A 21,223-nucleotide genomic window follows, 5' to 3' on the forward strand; every position below is an offset into this window, starting at 1 on the left:
AGAGACTAAAGCAAGCGTTGGATTTAAAGCTGGTGTTAAAGATTACAAATTGACTTATTATACTCCTGAGTATAAAACCCAAGATACTAATATCTTGGCAGCATTCCGAGTAAGTCCTCAACCGGGAGTTCCACCCGAAAAAGCGAGGGCTGCAGTAGCTGCTGAATCTTCTACTGGTACATGGACAACTGTATGGACCGACGGACTTACCAGTCTTGATCGTTACAAAGGACGATGCTACCACATCGAGCCTGTTGCTGGAGAAGAAAATCAATATATTTGTTATGTAGCGTATCCCTTAGACCTTTTTGAAGAAGGTTCTGTTACTAACATGTTTACTTCCATTGTGGGTAACGTATTTGGGTTCAAAGCTCTGCGTGCTCTACGTTTGGAGGATTTACGAATCCTTGTTGCTTATATAAAAACTTTCAAAGGCCCGCCTCACGGTATCCAAGTTGAGAGAGATAAATTGAACAAGTACGGCCGCCCCCTATTGGGATGCACTATTAAACCAAAATTGGGGTTATCCGCTAAAAAATATGGTCGAGCATGTTATGAATGTCTTCGTGGTGGACTTGATTTTACCAAAGATGATGAAAACGTGAACTCCCAGCCGTTTATGCGTTGGAGAGACCGTTTCCTATTTTGTGTCGAAGCTATTTATAAAGCACAAGCCGAAACAGGCAAAATCAAAGGTCATTACTTGAATGCTACTGCGGCTACATGTGAAGAAATGATAAAAAGGGCTGTATTTGCCAGAGAATTGGGAGCTCCTATCGTAATGCATGACTACTTAACAGGGGGATTCACTGCAAATACTAGCTTGGCTCATTATTGCCGAGATAGTGGTCTACTTCTTCACATCCACCGTGCAATGCACGCAGTTATTGATAGACAGAAGAATCATGGTATGCACTTCCGTGTACTAGCTAAAGCATTACGTCTGTCTGGTGGAGATCATATTCATTCTGGTATCGTAGTAGGTAAGCTTGAAGGAGAAAGAGATATTACTTTAGGCTTTGTTGATTTACTACGTGATGATTATACTGAAAAAGACCGAAGTCGTGGTATTTATTTTACTCAATCTTGGGTTTCCACACCGGGTGTTCTTCCCGTTGCTTCGGGAGGTATTCACGTTTGGCATATGCCTGCGCTAACCGAGATCTTTGGGGATGATTTTGTACTACAGTTTGGTGGAGGAACTTTAGGACACCCTTGGGGGAATGCTCCGGGTGCTGTAGCGAATCGAGTAGCTCTAGAAGCATGTGTACAAGCTCGTAATGAGGGACGTGATCTTGCTCGCGAGGGTAATACAATTATTCGTGAGGCTAGCAAATGGAGTCCTGAACTAGCTGCTGCTTGTGAGATATGGAAGGAAATCAAATTTGAATTCCCAGCAATGGATACCGTCTAGGCTAAGGAATTAATGTTCGGTCTCTTAGTTGAATTGTAATTAAACAAACTCGGCCCAATCTTTTACTAAAAGGATTGAGCCGAATACAATTATTGTAGATATATTCTATCCCTCTATTTATCGAGACTTATTTCGATTAGATATACAGGCAAGATCTTAAATACAAACCTTGAATACTAAACAACTCAAATTTACTATTATTGTTTTGGATCTACAATTAATCCTACGGATCCCTAGGGTTGGTAGAATTCGTAAATTCTTATACATATTCCGTAGACTCGGACTATGGCTGTGGATATCAAGTCAAGTATACGAACTCCTTCTACCCGTCTTGTATATTGTCCTTTTCGTTCCGTATTAGAATAGAAATTTATTCATTCTTATATTCGACGAGATTCTACGAAAAAAAATGAGAATTGAATTTGGAATTTTTTTGTTAAGGTCGAAAAATTCGAGGTGAAAGTGAGACACTTTTCTTTGTATAGGTATAAGAAAAGAACAAAAAACCTATCTATTTCTATAGAATAAAAGGTGGAATAGAAAAAAAAAAGGAAATAAGATTCCAGTAAATCAGTCTTGAAACGAGAGACGTCCTGCAGTAAACAAACGCTACTTGGTTAGGTAGTTCAATCAAAATGAATTGTTGTTTTGACTAACGAGTTATGGATAACTTGACAATTCTAATTCGAATCAACTAATTCGACATATTTTCCGCATTCATAAGGAGTCCGTCTATGTTTCTACTTTATGAATATGATATTTTCTGGGCATTTTTAATAATATCAAGTGTTATTCCTATTTTAGCATTTCTATTTTCCGGAATTTTAGCTCCAATTAACAAAGGACCCGAGAAACTTTCTAGTTACGAGTCGGGTATAGAACCTATGGGGGATGCTTGGTTATAGTTTCGAATCCGTTATTATATGTTTGCTCTAGTTTTTGTTGTTTTTGATGTTGAAACGGTTTTTCTTTATCCATGGGCAATGAGTTTCGATATATTGGGTGTATCCGTATTTATAGAAGCTTTAATTTTCGTGCTTATCCTAATTGTTGGTTTAGTTTATGCATGGCGAAAAGGATAATTGGAATGGTCTTAATTCCCAAATATTCCGACAAGAAAAAGAAAAAAAATAAGATTGAAACAGTTATGAATTCCATTGAGTTTCCACTACTTGATCGAATAGCCAAAAATTATGTTATTTCAACTACATCAAATGATCTTTCAAATTGGTCAAGACTCTCAAGTTTATGGCCGCTTCTCTATGGTACCAGTTGTTGTTTCATTGAATTTGCTTCATTAATAGGCTCGCGATTCAACTTTGATCGTTATGGACTCGTACCAAGATCGAGCCCTAGACAAGCGGACCTAATTTTAACAGCCGGTACCGTAACAATGAAAATGGCACCTTCTTTAGTGAGATTATATGAGCAAATACCTGAACCAAAATATGTTATTGCAATGGGGGCGTGTACAATTACAGGGGGGATGTTCAGTACTGATTCTTATAGTACTGTTCGAGGAATCGATAAACTAATTACCGTGGATGTCTATTTGTCGGGCTGCCCACCTAAACCCGAAGCAGTTATAGATGCTATAACAAAACTTCGTAAGAAAATATCTCGGGAACTCTATGAAGAGAGAATGAAGTCTCAACCGAAGAATCGGTGTTTTACTATCAATCACAATTTTCGTGTTGGGCGTAGTATTCATACCGGAAATTATGATCAAGGATTACTGTATAAATTTCCATCTACTTCTGAGATTCCTCCTAAAACATTTTTCAAATACAAAAGCTCCGCATCTTCACCCAAATTAGTGAATTAAACAGGATTCTTTTTTTGAAATTATAAGCAGCAGGTCAATTTTAAGAAATTTCAACATATCATAAAGTAAATGGAAATAAAATATTTATACAAAGAAATAAACAAATGAGGGAGATAGAAACAAAATGCAGGGTCGTTTGTCCGCTTGGCTAGTCAAATACGGGCTAGTTCATAGATCGTTGGGCTTTGATTACCAAGGAATAGAAACTTTACAAATAAAGCCCGAAGATTGGCATTCCATTGCTGTTATTTAATATGTATATGGTTACAATTATTTACGTTCTCAGTGTGCTTATGATGTCGCACCGGGCGGGCTGTTAGCTAGTGTGTATCATCTTACAAGAATCGAGTACGGTGTGGATCAACCGGAAGAGGTATGCATAAAAGTATTTGCTCCAAGGTAGAATCCTAGAATTCCGTCCGTCTTCTGGGTTTGGAAAAGTGCGGATTTTCAAGAACGGGAATCTTATGATATGCTGGGAATCTCGTATGATAATCATCCACGCCTAAAACGTATTTTAATGCCCGAAAGTTGGATAGGATGGCTCTTACGTAAGGATTATATTGTCCCAAATTTTTATGAAATACAATATGCTTATTAAATGATAAGAAATTTATTTTCACTTCTACAACATCAGATATCTAAAGATTCTTTATATGTTCTGCTCTAGATCAAACAGAAGAATCGATGGCCCATCGGTATTCTATTATGGATAAAGAAAAAAAAAGAAAAGACAAATGAAATTAAGTTAAGAATTCATTAAGATTCTAAAAAGGTGTCTTTTGGATGAGCTAAGAGCCGATAGAATGAACTAAAAAGTTCTATATCATTATGAACAAATAAGAAAAATTGAAAATATAAAAAAATTCTTTATTTTCATTTTCTCTACCCATCTATCTATAAAATAGATGGGGTATATCACAGGATAACCAGCGAAATACCTTATGTATGTGCCATGATCTCAGCTAGGAATGAATATGTATATCAATCCATCAAAAAAAGCATGTGATGTGCCAGGAACCAGATTTGAACTGGTGACACGAGGATTTTCAGTCCTCTACTCTACCAGCTGAGCTATCCCGACCATTCATTCACCTTTTTGGCGCACCATTTTCTAATTTCATTTTACTCGATAACTCGGGTTTATGTCAATTAAACGGACAAAAAGGATTACAAAGTCTTATATGCGTACCAGAATTCCTTGGGTTTTGCAAATTTTTCTATAATTAAGTTGATTTAAGTTTTAGTACGAGTAATAATATGAATTGTGAATCACTAAACTGAGTACTCCTTGCTCAAAAATATTGATTTGTAATCATATATATATCACAAGACTGGTGATAAGAGAAAAGCATTTCCGTTCATATCCATTTTGAAAAGAAAAAGAGGTATAACCGCCTTCAACCCTTTAGTGAAAAAGAGAACCACTTAGGGAGTAAAAAAATCTTTTCGGGATAGAGGGACTTGAACCCTCACGATTTTTAAAGTCGACGGATTTTCCTCTTACTATAAATTTCATTGTTGTCAGTATTGACATGTAGAACGGGACTCTATCTTTATTCTCGTCCGATTAATTAGTTCTTCCAAAGATCTATCAGACTATGGAGTGAATGATTTGATGAATGAATATTTGATTCTTTTTTCAACTTGAAATCGATTCAAAAAAAATTCTTCCATTTTTTCGTTTCATATTCTAAATTTTTTTTTAGAGAGAATATGAAATTCTCTCCTCTATCTAGAATAGAGAAATAATTGAAAAAAAAAATATAGAATAGATTCGGGGTCTTAGTAATCATTTGATAAAGTATATTTTTCAACCTTTTTGGAGTGGGGGTTCGATGGAAGAATTCTTAGAACAACACAGCACAGTCAACCCCATTTGTTAGAACAGCTTCCTTTGAGTCTCTGCACCTATCCTTTTTTTATTGTTGCTTTCTGAATCTTTATTTTTTGCTTTTGACAAAAGGAGTTGGCTCAGGATTGCCCATTTTTATTAATTCCAGGGTTTCTCTGAATTTGAAAGTTTTCACTTAGTAGGTCTCCATACTAAGGCTCAAGCAAATTAAGTCCGTAGCGTCTACCGATTTCGCCATATCCCCCCTTTCTTTTTAAGATTAGGATCTCCATGTGATGTCCTTCCCTTTTATTCTTTCATTTCTGACGGAACCGTCGAATTCATTAGATTTAATATGGATTACTATACCGAAAAATGCTTTTGCCATTTTCCTTTTTTTTCTATCTTCCTTCATCTCTATCAGAAGTCTCCATTTGACTTTGATTTTGTCTAGTCAGACATGATTCTATCCTTTCTGTAGCTACAATTCAATATCGAGGGATATATAACATCTATATCCTCCGCCCCGTTCATTTTTGTATGCAATTTTGAATACTCAAAGGGTCGATTCTTTTTTTGTCATCATAGTCTACGGCTGCACACAGAAGAATATCTTATTTTATTATGGTAATATAATCCAGACTTCTTCTTTATCGATTCTCATTTTTTTATTCTTGTTTATTTTAGGTTTTCTTAAGGCAGACTCTTATAACTCTAATAGTTATCCATTTATTAGAATTATAGATATAATGAAAATTGTCATAATGAATTTTTGTTTTAATTTCGATTTGAAATGGATTTGAAAAATAAAAAGAAAATTTCATATAATTTCTAAATCTAATTGAAATAGAATCGAATCGTTCTAGACGAAAAATAGAATCTATATAGAAAGAAAAAAACTAAAGTAAATATTTCTATTTATTTGATATTTGATTTGAAATATTTCTTTCAAATTTATATCATAAAATAATAAAAATGAATAAGCTTACACTAAAATGTAGTTTATTGAATGCCAGTGCATGTATAATTTCCGGGAGCCCGCTTAGCTCAGAGGTTAGAGCATCGCATTTGTAATGCGATGGTCATCGGTTCGAGTCCGATAGCCGGCTTTTTCGATTTTTATTATTTGGATTTGTGCTTTTTATATATTTTTTTTCTTTGTTCTTTGATTTCAAAGAAAAAAATAACGATCGATTATGTTGTAGAAACTTCCACCTAGGAATAAAAAGAAAAGGGTTCAAGCTCGACAGACCAAATCGGGAAAACTCTTTCTTTTCCTTTTTCTTTTTACTTACATATTTTAATACAAAATAAAATATAGAATATTCTATATATTTTGTATATGATGTATATACAACCCATTTCATTATTCATTGGAATCCAACACTTTAGTGTCATGTTGTAATATTAGATAACTATCTAAAATTTTGGTAATTTGATGTATTCTTTAATAATGAATGCCTTCAATCTTTTCATTTTGCAACAATCATTGTATTACAGTACCTCCCTCCCCAGTCACACACACGCTCACAATGCTTCGTTTGTAAATGTATACTTGCTGACTTAAATTACCTGAACAATTCAAAACGGTGTTAAACAAAGCAACTCCCTACTATCCCTAGTTGCCTCCTCTAAAAAACTCTGCTTAAGGGAATGCCAGTTCCCATACTTGTAATCGAATGCCAACGAGCTCAAAAACCTTTGTTTTCTTTTGGTTTTCCTGGGTTTGTAGGGGGTGATGTTACAGATTTTTCACCATGTACAATGAGTGAAGTTTGGTTAATTATGACGTGAAACCAACTTAGATACCTTCTCTCACCATCAAAACCACCCCCTACCTTCCCTAATTCCTAAAATCACCCCAAATCTTTATAATCATGTTCATGTCTATATATCTGTATTGGGGTGAGAAAAGCATATTTAGGGTGGTTTCGTGGGTAGGGGAAGGGAGGGTAATTGGTTTCAAGAGTGAGGGAAGGAATTCGGGTGGTTTTGGAGCATAATTAACCCTAAAGTATGACAGAGCTAATTCCTGTTAGTCAATAAGGGTAACTAGTGCATTTTTCATAAAACTCGGGGAGTATGTTGTGTATTTGAAAAAGTCCAATGGTATATGGCGAATAAACAAAAAAGTCGGAGGTATATGATGAAAAATCGTTGAATTATTGATGTTATGCGTTGTTGCTTTATGTTATTAGTGAGTGCTTTATGAGTAATCCTCACTCAACTAAATCAATTATTTTGGGACAGAGGGAGTATATATTAAGGTTTTTTTTTCCTTTCATTTCTCTTTCTTATGATAAGATTAGATATAATTATACTTCATATAAATTAGTCTTAGGATATATATGAAACAAATCAAAATACTATAGGAATTTGCTAAAAAAAAAAAGAATGAAAGTATAGGAGTCATGAACTCATGCATTGATGCATAAAACTTGTTGTAAAATTTGTAACTCAACTCCTTCGTTTAAAAAGAGGTTCTCACCCGCTCTTTTGGTTATAGTTGAATAAACTCCCGCCAACATCCACTAAAACCACCGTCACTCCACTCTCTCTCCGCTTTCGCAGTCACCTGAATCTGCTACCATTGTTATACACTTACAGGTCATACCCTTTTTCTCTTCCCTCCAATTTTTTCTAACATTTGTCGATTTAGGGTTTTCAATTAATTTATCCCTATCTGATTCATCATTATAAGCTATAATTAGAGTCATATAGTAAGCTAATTAGGTTTTCTTGATTCTATTTTTCATTTTTATTTCGTCAATTTTTCATTTCTGGGTGCTTTTATTGGTATCACTAGTATTGTCAATCATCTTTAGGGTTTTATTTTGTTTCGATTTTTGAGTTTTTGGGTGCTTTTATCAGTATCTATTTGGTGGGAAATTTGACTAAATGTTAAAAATTAATTTTGGGTTTAATTGATTTCCTTGTATTTGTACTTGGTGTACATTATCTCATTTTGTTTCATAATTTGATAAATTAGCTCCAGGATCTCATTTTGTCATTCTATGCGTTAAAATCTTACCTATGTAATCTCATTCGACTAGTTTTGAGGTTCAGATTGTGGCATTTTTTTATTGGCTATTTGATTTCACCGCGTAATTTCATACTTTTTTGGCAATGTGATTGTTTCGCAGTAGTGATTGATTGGTGTTTTATTTCCATATTTTTGCTGTCGAACTTGATTTATTGAAGAGGCTGTACTTATTGAATTTGCGTTAATTTTCACTCAGTATTTTACCGGTAGTTGAGCAGTAAACTTGACTTATTGCAGCGGCTCTATCATTACTACTATGAAAATCAATGAGGCTTCTTGGCATCTAATGATTGCATATGCCGTCTTTGTAGCTCTTTGATTTGTTCATTCAGCCTATTAGTGCTTCTGTGCCGGATAAAAAGATATTTTTGCATTTGTGATTGAAAGCCATCATTAGGTGAAATGGAAACGAGTTAATAGAGAGGTATTGCTTGTGGTGTATCCTTGAACTCTTCATATATCACTTCGAAATGGATCTTCAAAATAAAATAGCCAAGATTGTATCACCTAGTTTGACTTGAGACACATCTATTTTGTATACAGGTAAAATGAAAGGCTACAAAGCAAAAATACGTTGCTCGTATTAATTTGTTAGATTAGTAATCTAGTTATAATAGATGTAGCTGAGCTAAAGGAGAATTAGGGGCCTGTGTGAATGAAAGGTAGCATGTGTCTAATAATGAAGGTGGACATATGAGGAAGATTAAAGGGGGAAGGTCAATGTTTAGTTACGCTTAGAATAGTTGGCTGTGGTGCTCCACAAAGTTAGATGTTGTCTCCATTTGATCCCCTTGATTCATTGAGCAGCACATTGTATATGATATCAAATTATCAACCCTCGAGTTATGCAAAATGAAATGTGGAGAACAATAGAAATGTCTTCAATACTAATATCTGAACCCTGAACATTGAAAAAGTGACATTAGACATTGCATGTTCTTTTATTCTCGTTGTATAATCTCTTACCATTTATGTGTCTCCTGCGGTCCCTCCTGCCTCCTTTTAGAGCTTTTGTTGAACAGATACTGAAAATATGTGTGAGGAAAGACTGATTATGATTCTGAATTCTGATTGTTCAATATTAGTTTGAAACTTTTTGTTTTGTTTTATTGACTGTTCTTTAGGTGTTATTAATGTTTGTTGAACTGCACTGTTGTGTTTTTTGTAAGACGCGTGGCATTTCTGAGAATAAACTTTATTAAAGTGCAGATTAAAACAACAAATGAGTAAGTAGGGGAGAAAGTGTTACTGCGTATTCAAACTTTCTGCTGTAAGTTGCATGCAAATCCTGTATAGTTGTAGAGTAGAGATTAAATCTTTAAGAAGGGTGAGAACAACTGAAGACATCAAGTGCTTCTGGTAATGGATACAAGTGGGGACGCAGAAGCAATTTTAGATCTTCAGCCCAAGTCTTCAATATCTGTGGCTTACCATTCAGATTTTGGTCCTCATGAAGACCTACTACTCCTTGAGCTTGATGAAAAGCTTGTTCCTGATGTTCTCAGCGAAAGGTAAGGATTTCCTTGAAATCTTCCCATTGATTAAGTTCCATTGCTTTGTGCTGATGATATTCTCTGATAAATCACTCTGTTGCCTATTTAATATATTTAGAGTCTCTCTGAGGGGAGAACCGGATGAAGAGGCTGTGTTTTGTACCCAATCAAAGACTTATGCGATTAAATTTGTGGGTAATTCCAATTCAGTGTTTCTCATCCCTCCTTCAAACTCATCATCTTTTCCCAAAAATGCTATGGATTGTGATGAACAAAACTTGGACCAACCTGCTTCGGCATCTGTGCTGAAGGTGGCTTCTGGTAACTTGGAGCTTGTTGAGGTCGCTCCCAGATTGGACAAATTGAAATTGCTTCTGTCACAAAAGCCTTTTACAATTGAGGAGATGTCAGAAATGGAAACTTTTTTGGGGAGTGAGGAACAGAGCTCTGTATATAGATGGAATGATCTCATTGGGCAGATTCAAGCAAGTGATATCGAACTGAGATCAGGCTTAGAAGCTCTTAAAGCTTTGGAGATCAATGGGTATTGGAGAGTTATAGATGAGAATTGCATGGATTCAGTCTTGAACATGCTTTTGCATAATGCAGTGTTAAACGATTGGTCCCTAGATGCACTGCCAGAAACTGAGGTGGTCAATATAATGGAGTCAGATGGGTTTCCACTCAAACTTTCCAACCACTGTTTGAAAGTGTACGGAAATACAGTGGATAATGAGGACGGTGTATCTTTGTGGAAATTAAATGAGAAACAGGTTTGTGTACATTTTGCCAAAAGAATTCTGAAGAATGGAAAAGTGAAGAAGGACAAGTTTTTGGAGGAATGGAAGAATAAAATTCCTAATGGAATGCAGGCAAGTTTTGAGATGTTGGAAGGTGAAGTTTTAACAGAGAGGATTGGGGTGGAAATTTGGATTCATCCTTTTAGTGTTTCTTCTTTGCCCTCAACTCCCGCAGAGCGTTTCTCAATTCTCTTTAAAGAGAGACCAAAATGGGAATGGAAGGATCTCGAACCTTATATAAGGTGATTCATTTTGCTGCAGTTGGTGGTTTAATGTTTTTTCTGCGTTTCTACTATTTCTGCTATTTCTTTAACTGTTTTTTGAAACTTTGTAGGGATTTGAAGGTGCCAGGTCTTTCTTCAGAGGGTTTGCTGCTCAAATACACAAGAAGATCACAACCAAGACCTGATGTAGAACCTATATTTAGTGCAAGATAGTGGCACAAGACGTCGATTTATCACTGTTTGACGTTCAATATTCTACCATTGAATGATGTATACTTATTAACTTACAGCAAATTATACTGAAAGTGTACTTAAATCCGTGTTTATGACGTGTTGAATTTATCAGTAGATTGTTATCACTGGAAGTTGTAGCATTATGCATTAGAGTCCTTTAGGGATGATTCTACATTGGAGTGCAACATAGCAACCAGATTTACAAATTTTACTCATGTATGGACCACTTTCCCTTTTGCTTATTGGAAAATTGTTACAGTAAATTAGTTTCTAAAACGTTTTTTTTTTTCATGATATATTCAATCATACTTGATATATTCGAAGTACATAATTTTGTAGAGCTAAACTAACTTAGGGTTCGTTTGGCATCACTGTGGTTTTCTGTTTTTTGGTTTTTTGTTTTTTAAAATAATATGATATATGTCATATAATGAATAAAAAATTAGTCAAACTTATTAAAATCTTGATAATTTTGAAAACTGACAACAGAAAAGTGGAAATATTTTTTTCTTGTTTTTTGTTTTTGGTTTTTGGTTTTTGGTTTTCAAAAAAAACTGAAAATCAAAAACAATGTCAAACAAGCCTTTAACTCTACATTTTTCTTTGAGTATCCATGCTAGATGGACAATATGCAGACATGTGTATGATACTTATTACTTAAGACTCCTTTAGTTGATTACAACTAATGAGGGAAGTGAATATATATAGGAAATGCAATATTGTGTACTCATGCTAGAAACGAAGTCCATGATAGGGACATAGAAAAATAAGATAGTAGCTATGAAAATTCATCCGAAATGCCATGTTAGTTAATTGTATGTTTGCACTTAAGAAATGAAGTAGGAGGGCTTTTGTAGATATTGTGGATATATTTTTGGTAAAATTATCTTTTCGGTGTATAGGAGTTCTATCATGTTTAGCACTTTCACTAGTATATATATTGTACACAAATATTCATTAAAGGCGGATTTACACTAATTTAGTATAAATTGCACCTCGTAAGGAAACCGTTTTTTGTTTCCTTAATGTTTGCACGTGCTTTCTGTTTTTAAAATTTACAAAACTAATTATTTTCTCTCTCTTCCTCATTTATTTCAGAAGCTTCTCTCTCTCTCTTCTTTCTCTCTCTTCTTTCTTACTCTTCATTCGAGTTCTTTGCTGTGTTCAACCTCTCATCAAACGGCGATTATCTTCTTGTTTTTTAGTTGCGAAGTTGTTAATTAAGGTTCGTTTACTTAATTTTTCCAGATTTTTATTAGTTTAAGTTGTTTTGATTCTTCGATTTTAGGTTTTTGATTTTCTTTCTTTTTAATTTCGTTTTTTGTAGTGTTTGATTGCAATGGTGAAGAAGAATACTACAAAGAAGTCGTCAGATGATGCTGAAGGTGTGTTTTCTTAATTTTTTTTATAATTTTTTAAAATTTTGAACTGAATTTTCACTTGAAAGCTGTTCTTATATGTCGAATGACTAGTGCATGTTATTTTCAGAGTTTGCACATGCCTTTTTGCTTATTTTGTATGCAGATTATGATGATTGGATTTGAATTTTGAAGTTAATTTGTTTATTTTTGTTTTTATTTTATTGTGCATTGTATATAATTGGTTAAAAATTTGTTATACATGTGTTGTGGTGTTGTTATATGTTAAACAAAATTTGCATGTTAGTTTTCATAATTTTTATTAATTGATTATTATTTTTCAGAAGTTGTTTTTTGTTATTTTTGCATGTTAGGTTTTAGGCAGAGAATTGGAACTGATTTTAGTTTTAGGTTTTAGTTAGAGTATGAGAATAATAGGCATATGTGCATTGTGTTTGTGCATTTGTGTTTGAGTAACAGGCATATGTGCATTGTGTTTGTGCATTTGTGCATTGTGTTTGAGTAATAGACATGTGTCATTTATATGCATGACAAAGGTCATTTTATGCTGTTAAAAGGGTCACTTTGTGCTGTTAGAAGGGTCACTTTATGCAGTTTAAAGGGTCACTTTTTCAGTTTAAAGGGTTACATGTTGCAGTTAAAAGGGTCACTTTATGCAGTTAAAAGGGTTACTTTATGCATTTAAAAGGGTCATTATGCATATATTCTGAATTTTTCCATGAGTAATTTGTGAATTTGTAATTTATGGTTATTTCTTTGTAATAATTAGATACAGGTGCTTCAATAGGTGGATATCGTTATAAATTGCCTTCAAAGGGAAAAGCAATGCCTAAAGAGCCTGCTAAAGGCAAAGCAGTACCTAAAAAGACCAAGACAGTTCTTGAGAAGGCCATAATAGTTCCTAAGAAGGTCAAACCAGAGTCTGAGAAGGCCAAAACAGTTCCTAAGAAGGCCAAAACTGTACCTAAGAAGGCCAAAGCAATGCATGATTCTCAATTGGAAATGCTTTCTGATTCTGATTATGAGACTATTGGAAATGCCTATGAGTGATATTTCTGTTCCTGAACTTAAGAAAAATGCTGAAGATGGAAGTGTAGATAAACGTATCATTCAGGCATGGAGATCTGATTATGGTCTTTCTTATAAGCAAGCTCTTCATTTGGTTGATGGAGGGGAAGAATTTAAGAGGTGTTTTGTTCTTCATGCTATGTCTAGCTTTTTAGCTCCTACTATTTATAGGATTGTTTCATTGAAGTTGCTGAAGGCTGTTGAAGAAGTTGATGAAATCAAAGCTTTAGATTGGTGTTCATATGTTTTGAAAAAGTAAAAGAAGGCTGTTCAGAAGTATAAGAATGATGAAACTGCTCAAAATGTTAGTGGTTGTTTGCTGGCTTTACAAATTATGTATTTTCATCCTTTAAATTTTCAAGGTGAAAAGGAAAGTAGTACCCTTCCTTTGATTCAACATTGGACGGATGCTAGATTAAGAAGCGGATTAATTTAGAGATAAAAGCTGGTGGTTATGGGCAGGGACCGTTTGATACTTTTACATATCCTGTGTCACAGCCTGATATTAGGAAAACTGTTGTTAAGAAACCTTGTACTTTGGGATATGATCAGGGTGCTTCTACAAGTGGTACAACTGGCCGCATTCTTGCATTTGAGCTTCCGGAAGGTGTGATGACTGATGATGAAATTAAAGAAATTTCAACTGATGTAAGTGTTCTATTTTTTATTTATATGTTTAGTTATTATCCCTTTATGTGCACAAAAGTTACCCTTTATGTGCACTAAAGTTACCCTTTATGTGCATTAAAGTTACCCCAAATATTCAGTTACAAGGGTTACTTTATGCATTTAAAGGTTTACTTTATGCATATAAAAGGGTCATTTTTTGCATTTAAAAGGGTCACTTTATGCATATATTCTGAATTTTTACTTTTTTATTATTTTTATTTGTCACATTTGTTGAGTTTCTTCTTTGTTCATATGTCTGTAGGTTGTTCATGAAACATTTCTTTTGGTTAAAAGAAATATGGATGTTTTATTATTGGTTCAGTCAACTGGTTTTCAAACCTTGAGGGAGATGGTTTCTTCTCGCAGAACTGTTTCATTATCTTCTGATGATGCTGTTACAGTTTCCCAAACTGAACAGCTACTCTCTGATCCTCAGTACCTGAAGATTTTAGATGGTTTAATTGATGAAAGTAATAAGATGAAGTCTGTACATGAGATGTTTCGTGGTTTTTTTGAACCTGTACAAGGTCATAAAGAAGATGTTCCTGAAAATGAACCTGCACAAGGTTTCAATGAAGATATTCCTAAGGATGATGACAATGGTCATGGAAAAAGTGTTAATGAAGGTGTTAATGGTGCTGGACCTTCTGCTATTATTCCTGGTCCTACTGAAATGTTCCTGCTGGGCCTACTGAAGAAAATTTTCCTAGATGTATCATCAAAGCCAATAAATCTCTATGCTCACTGGACTGTGGGCCAGCAGGTGTACATGTGCCTTTTGTGACTCTGTTTTTGAGGGGTAATGCTCAGATTTATAGGAATTTGCCTCAGTTACATTTGGAAGTTCTCGATTATTGTTTGCTAAATGATGATTCAGTGCATAGGAAGTTAAGTGTCATTTTTTACGATAATTATTTTTTTATCTGTTTTTTTTCCTTTATTTTTTTTAACGTTGATCTTATTTTTTATTATTGCAGTGAGAACCTTGTTACTTTTGGATTGAATTTTTTAAGTCCAAGAGAAGATATGGTGTCCCTTGCTGCTCCACTTAGGATTCGATGGTGCATTATTGATTGCTACTGTCTGTATTTGAATGAGAAAGCATGTTTTGACTCTTCTGGTCCTCGAAGATTCTTCTTTGGTGTGAGGCAAAGTGTACGTAATTTGATTTTTTTTTATTTAAACACATTTACTCTCTCTATATATATATAAACAAGATCTTATACTTTAATAGTTTGCATTCTTGCATGTTTGTGAAAACACTGGCAAAGGTGACATTTCTAGTGCTGTTAAGGATTTGTACGATCTATGGGAAGGTTGGGTGAGCTATGAGAATCCTAAATGTGATATAATGGATGCTGAACTAGTATATTTCATGCTAAACTTAATATCATAACTTTAAAATAGTTTTGTTTATGATATGCTCTGTCTAAATCACTTTTAATTTTACTGTTTCAGATCTATATTCCTATTCTTATTGAGAATCACTATGTTCTGTTTGTTGTTGATCATACAAAAGAGTTAGTATATTATCTTGACAACATTATCTGGCGTGATTCTAGTCTTGAATATTTTAAAAAATTGTCTTCACAATTGGTATGTTTCTGTTGAATATTGTTATGTTTCTGTTGATTTATTGTTTCAATTTAAACTTTTTTTGTTTTTAATGTATTCTAAACTTTTATATTTTATGTCAGTGTGGTCATTTGGGTGTTTTTTTGGCAAAAGAAATCATCCAAAGAGTTCTCATCTACATTCTTATGAGTTTCAAATTGTTGAGTTGGAATGGAGAAAGGATAAAGTTGACAATTTAGACTGTGGTGTGTTTGTCATGTATCACATGCTCCATTTTGTTGGCGAATCGTTCAAACTAAATGAACTCAAAACAGTAATTATTCATCTATTTTGTCTGTAGTTCTTCTCTTTCTAATGCTTTTATTAATTACATATTGATAAGTTTTTTTTTTCCTGTTGTGAGGTTGTTGGCAAAAAAATTTTGCGAGGAGAGATCTGTACCACACTGGTGCTGTGTGATTTGAATGAATCTAGGAATGATGTGTTGTCAGAATTAGCAAAGTTCAACGAGAAGAAGAAAGATCCTGATTATGTTTAGGGAATTGAAATAAGAAGAAAGGCTGCTATTGCTGAGAAGAAGAAGAAAGAAAATGAAGAAAGAAGAATGGCAGTAGAAGCAACAGCAAAGGCAGAGGCAGAAGAAGAAAAGCCCAAAGAAAAAAGGGCAAAAAAGCAGACAAAGAAGTACACTCATTCTAAAGAGGGAAATGATTGTTAGTTATTAGCTGATTAGGTCTAGGATTACTTTTTGAACAATGAAAAAACTTAATGTATGTGCATACATTAAGTTCAATGATGTAATTAAACTTATTGTATAGTTTTTGGTTGTTTTTTTGGAATACTGATGTATGTGCATACATTAAGTAATTGAAAGGTTCTTTTGTATGTTTTTTATGGGGTCACTTTTTTGCATAAAATGGTGAACTTTGTAGCATAAAAAGGGTTACTTCTGTGGGTAGAAAGAATAAGTTTATACATGATAAGGGATACTTTTGTGGGTAGATAGGGTAACTTTTATGCATAAAGAGGATAACTTTTATAGAAAAGGTAACTTTTATTGATAGAAAGGGTAACTTTTACGCAGAAAAAAGGTAGATTTAGTGGGTAGAAAGGGTAAATTTTATCCATGAAAAGGGTCACTTTTATGAATGAAAAGGGTCACTTTTATGCATGAAAAGGGTAACATAAGTTCATGTGAAAAGTTGTGAAAATGGTCACTTTTTTATGTGAAAAAGGTCACTTTTTTCTGTTAAAAGGGTCACTTTTTGCTTTGAAAAGGGTCACTTTTCTGTTAAAAGGGTCACTTTTGTAGTTTGGATACTCTGATTGTTCTTGATTTAAAAGGTTCACTAATTAAACATGTGCTAATAATAGTGTCAATCACATTTTCATCAAACTAGTCAATAGAGTAAAAAGAGAAAAAAATAGTTTAACAATACAAAGTATATTAATTTTGAAAAAAAAATGATATAAAAAAGTTCCTAAAAAAGTCGTAAGTTAGGTGTCTTTGATCCAAATTCTGAATGTGGAGGTGGTAGTGTTGATTTTCTTTTTCTCTTGCTTTTTTCAAGACCTCCTTTTGCTCTCTTGCTTCTTCCTTTTGTTACAGCCCTTTTAGGATCAAGTATTGTTGGTACACTTGTGCTTGTACTCGATGCCGAAGAAACATCATTATTGTTGTGAGTGTTGTATGTCACATCAGGAATGTTAGAAGCAGCTTCTGCACTTTCTCTCTGAGCAGCACTAGCAAGTAAGTCTTCCACCATTTTAACACTGTTTCTGAAGCTTTCTTCCATAAATGGTCTTGTCTCTTTATTTTCTTGACTCTTTAAGATTAGATTGTAGAATTTCCTCATCATTGTTTGCCTCCATGGAATATATTGCTGTGTAGGATCCTGATTCTTCAACCTATCCCATGCCTCTGTTTTTGCAAATTTAGTCCATCTTTTTGAAACATACTTGTCTGGTATTCTTGTTACTAAATGCAAGTGTAGAATTATGATGCAATGACAACATAACCATCTAGATGCTTAAAATTTTTGCAAGTACACCATACACTCTGGCTCTCTTGTATATAGTTTACTTGATGTGCAGACCATGGCTTGTCTTCTAGGGTTACTTGATAAAGTAGGCATTCTTCATTTTTTCCTATCATTTGAACAGTTGTTTCCATAGAGTATCCAAACTCCTTTTCAAAATCTCTAAAGAGTGACAAAGTGAAAACCTGTTCACTAAAATCATGTAGCTACATTTAAACTGCTATATATTATTTGTAATTTATGTACTTGTCAGTTAACTTTTTACCAGTGCAGCATGCTTTAGCATTCCGGACAGTGGCAATGAAGTGAATGCTATTGACTTGCTACAGGTAAACTTATCATATTTCTCTATGCTTCTCCAACGATTGGTTGTCTTCTTAAATATGGTATAAAATTATGTCAAGGTAGTTGCTTTACTTGCTCTGAATCCTACAGCATGATTAGTGCTTTCACTCCTTTGTGACGATAAGATTCCTGCTGAAAAGAAATCTCTACTAAGGGCAGGACACCATTTCTCTTTCAACTCGTACACTCTTTGGTACCAAGAGTGTACTGTCAAGTCATATTTCTGCATCATTGCCTGCCACTTTGCTTCAAATTCTTGTTCTGTCACACACATCTTTAAGCACTGGTTGAATGCATAATTGAATTCTTTGTCTTTTTTAAGAGCCCCAAATCTGGTTATGGCAATTTGTTCCAAATGCCAGATACAAAGTCTATGCCTTGTATTAGGAAGCACCTACATTGAAAATAAAGGGGTCACTTTATGCTGTTAAAAGGGTCACTTCATGCATTAAAAAGGGTCACTTTATCAGTTAAAAGGATAACTTTATGGGAAAAAGGAAAACATTATTGTCAGAGCTTAAAATCTGTAAGATGTCAATATAAATCTTTTACCTGCTCAATTGCATTTGCCATTGCTTGGTCCTGGTCAGTGAATATTGAAGTTGGTGTTCTATTCTCCATAGCTTTCAAGAAGGTTTCTAGTAGCCACACAAATGATTTTGTTTTTTCATCCCCAATAAAAGCACATGCAAACATACAATTATGCCAGTGATTATTTATGCCAACAAATGGAGCACATATAAGATTATATCTATTGGTTCTGTATGTTGTATCAAATAGAAGAAACATCTCCATATATCCTATAGTCTTCTAGCATCATTGAATCTCTCCAAAAGATATTGGAAATTCTTCCTTCATTGTCAAACTTCACTCTAAAAAATAAGTTTGGATCCTCTGATTGTTCCTGATTTAAAATGTTCACTAAAGTTTGAGCATCTCCAGCCTCAATTTGTTCCATTCTTAATCTTGAGCAGAAATTCAGGTGATCTACAACACTATGACCTACATTCAGTTCTCCTCCAGCCTCTTTAGCCATGTAATTGTAAATGTCCATTGTAGTTAGACCTGAAGATTTCATTGTTTTAATTGCTTCAGCTTTTTCCTCTGTCATTTTTCTCTCAGAACGATGCAAATAATGCCACTATGACCTTGTTAGCTCGTGGTTATGCTGAATAACATGAGCCACCACCTCAAACCGTCCTTCTTTATTCACTTTTGCTCTTATGCATGCCTTGCAATTCTATCTTGTAATGGCTACTTGTCTTGGCTTTCTTGTTTTTACATTTACATCCTCTTCATCAACCATTTCAACTAACTTTGTTTTCTTGTCACCTGAATTTCTCTTTCCTTCAGCAGAACACACATAATTTTCTCAGTTACTATTTTTGTGTGTGTTCTGTATCTAGTTGTATGCTTTCTTATTGAAAACCCCAATATAGCAGCATGTATTTCATACAATTTCAAAATTTCTTCAAAAGTTTCTTTTACCACACCAAGAAATGATCCTCTAAGATCTAAACCAGAAGCATCAATTGGATTTGTATCTGTGAATTAATACAGATATATCAGATAATAACCAGAGGCAGCATATCATTCAAATTGGAGGCAACAAAAGGTTAACATTTGTGCATAAATAGGGTCACTTTTATGCATGAAAAGGGTAACATTCAGGCATTAAAAGGGTTACTTTTTGCATACAATCTGAGGGTAACATTTGTGCATAAATAGGGTCACGTTTATGTATGAAAAGGGTAACATTAATGCATTCAAAGGGTTACTTTTTGCATACAATTCGAATCTTCTGCATACAATCTTAATTTTCTCTATACTAATTTACATTCATATCAATGTTGTATTCATACAGTTCATATAAAAAATAATAACAATTTCAAAAGTTTATAGAAATTACCTTCAGTTGCATTTGAATCAATTGATTTACGAGGAACCACCTGATTTTCTGCATTGTCAATTGCTTCTTCTGCATTGTCAATTGCTTCTTCTGCATCGTCTCCATTGTCTGGATTGTTATTATCGTCAAAAATTGGTGCAAATTCATCTCCAAAACTCTTAGTTTCTTCTTCTTCTATAATCGATCGATTTAAATCGATTTCAACATAAGAATTCGAGTTCTCATGATCACCTAACAATGGAGTTTCAATTTGGTTCTGTTTTTGTAGCAATTCGTGGATGAGATTGCTGCAATTTGTGGTATCGAAAGTCGAATTCTCCATTGATGATTGAATTCTTCAATTTGTGGTATTCTCTCTTTGCATTTTCTCACTTTCTCTCTCCTCCATTGTTGTTCTGCGTTTTTGTGATTTTGAGGTATAAAATTCCGTGGTTTTGTTATTTTTTTTTTTAAAAAAAAAAAACCACTGTAAATGGTTCGCATGTGCGGCGCCCCCAATTTACAATAAATTTATTGTAAATCGGGGGCATGCAAGGGGTTGTATATTGTAAACATTTCTGCATAGCAAATCAAGTTGATCAACATACTTCATAAGCTTTATCACGATATCAGAGCCTATCTATCTATCTATATTCTATCTATATACTATACTAAAAGAGAAGCGGATCAATGTGAGCCTGATAAATGTCGCTCTATGATTCGCCTATCTTTTTTTTTGCTTATGTCTTATATTATTCTATAATAATTTGGTAAATATTTTTTAAGCATATAGTATATAAAAGATTTCTTTAATATTGGAATATTCTATTCAATCAAACAATCATATTGCATTGTTTCCAAAAAAAAACCATATTGCATAAAAGAAATATTATAGTACTATCATATTTAATTATTGAACATTATAGTAATATAATCCATCAACATAATATTATAGTTAAATTTTATATATAGTTTATATGTAAAGTTCTAATACTTTTATTCGATTATGGTAATTTGCATAATATCTAGAGTATCTTAAGAACATAATATTTGGAAAAGAAATTAAGAAAATAATCAAATATCTAGATATCTTAGGACTTAAGATAATATTGTACAAAATATCTATATATGTTTTTTTACGTGTAGTATTTATATTAATAACTATATATATGCAATTATGCACTTGGACACAATATGGCAAAATTATCAATATTATATAGGACACTATATGGAAAAAGTACTATTCAAATTGGATAATAAAGAAACTATCAAACAAATTTCAAAGTGCTATAATTCATGTGAGAATTAGTGGCAGAAATATATTCAATTAACAAATTAAAATCATAAAATAAGATACAATAATTTTTGTATTATCATTTATATACTACCTTAA

At 33.6% G+C, this 21,223-nt stretch overlaps 1 protein-coding gene and 2 non-coding genes across 3 annotated transcripts; 2 read left to right on the forward strand and 1 right to left on the reverse strand.

Moving 5' to 3' along the window:
• Positions 1-4,250: 4,250 nt before the first annotated feature.
• On the reverse strand, positions 4,251-4,323 carry TRNAF-GAA (transfer RNA phenylalanine (anticodon GAA)). The gene has a single exon. It is a non-coding gene; the product is annotated as a tRNA-Phe (tRNA).
• Positions 4,324-6,109: 1,786 nt separating this feature from the next.
• TRNAT-UGU (transfer RNA threonine (anticodon UGU)) lies at positions 6,110-6,182 on the forward strand. Its single transcript has one exon. It is a non-coding gene; the product is annotated as a tRNA-Thr (tRNA).
• Positions 6,183-7,532: 1,350 nt separating this feature from the next.
• On the forward strand, positions 7,533-11,083 carry LOC145580077 (uncharacterized). Its single transcript, XM_081637409.1, has 4 exons — positions 7,533-7,680; positions 9,326-9,627; positions 9,728-10,651; positions 10,744-11,083. Exons 2-4 carry the CDS (start codon positions 9,479-9,481, stop codon positions 10,844-10,846), a joined length of 1,176 nt encoding a protein of 391 aa, XP_081493535.1. The 5' UTR covers positions 7,533-7,680; positions 9,326-9,478; the 3' UTR covers positions 10,847-11,083.
• The last annotated feature ends 10,140 nt before the right edge of the window (positions 11,084-21,223 follow it).

Source organism: Chenopodium album, chromosome 14, assembly GCF_948465745.1.
Source record: "Chenopodium album chromosome 14, dcCheAlbu1.1, whole genome shotgun sequence".
Lineage (NCBI taxonomy): Eukaryota > Viridiplantae > Streptophyta > Magnoliopsida > Caryophyllales > Amaranthaceae > Chenopodium > Chenopodium album.

Bases quoted from the DNA above. Each gene is read 5' to 3' on its own strand.
- LOC145580077 (XM_081637409.1), top strand. From the start codon at position 9,479: ATGGATACAAGTGGGGACGCAGAAGCAATTTTAGATCTTCAGCCCAAG. The intron at 9,628-9,727 runs GTAAGGATTTCC...TAATATATTTAG, and splicing joins CCTGATGTTCTCAGCGAAAG to AGTCTCTCTGAGGGGAGAAC. The intron at 10,652-10,743 runs GTGATTCATTTT...GAAACTTTGTAG, and splicing joins GATCTCGAACCTTATATAAG to GGATTTGAAGGTGCCAGGTC.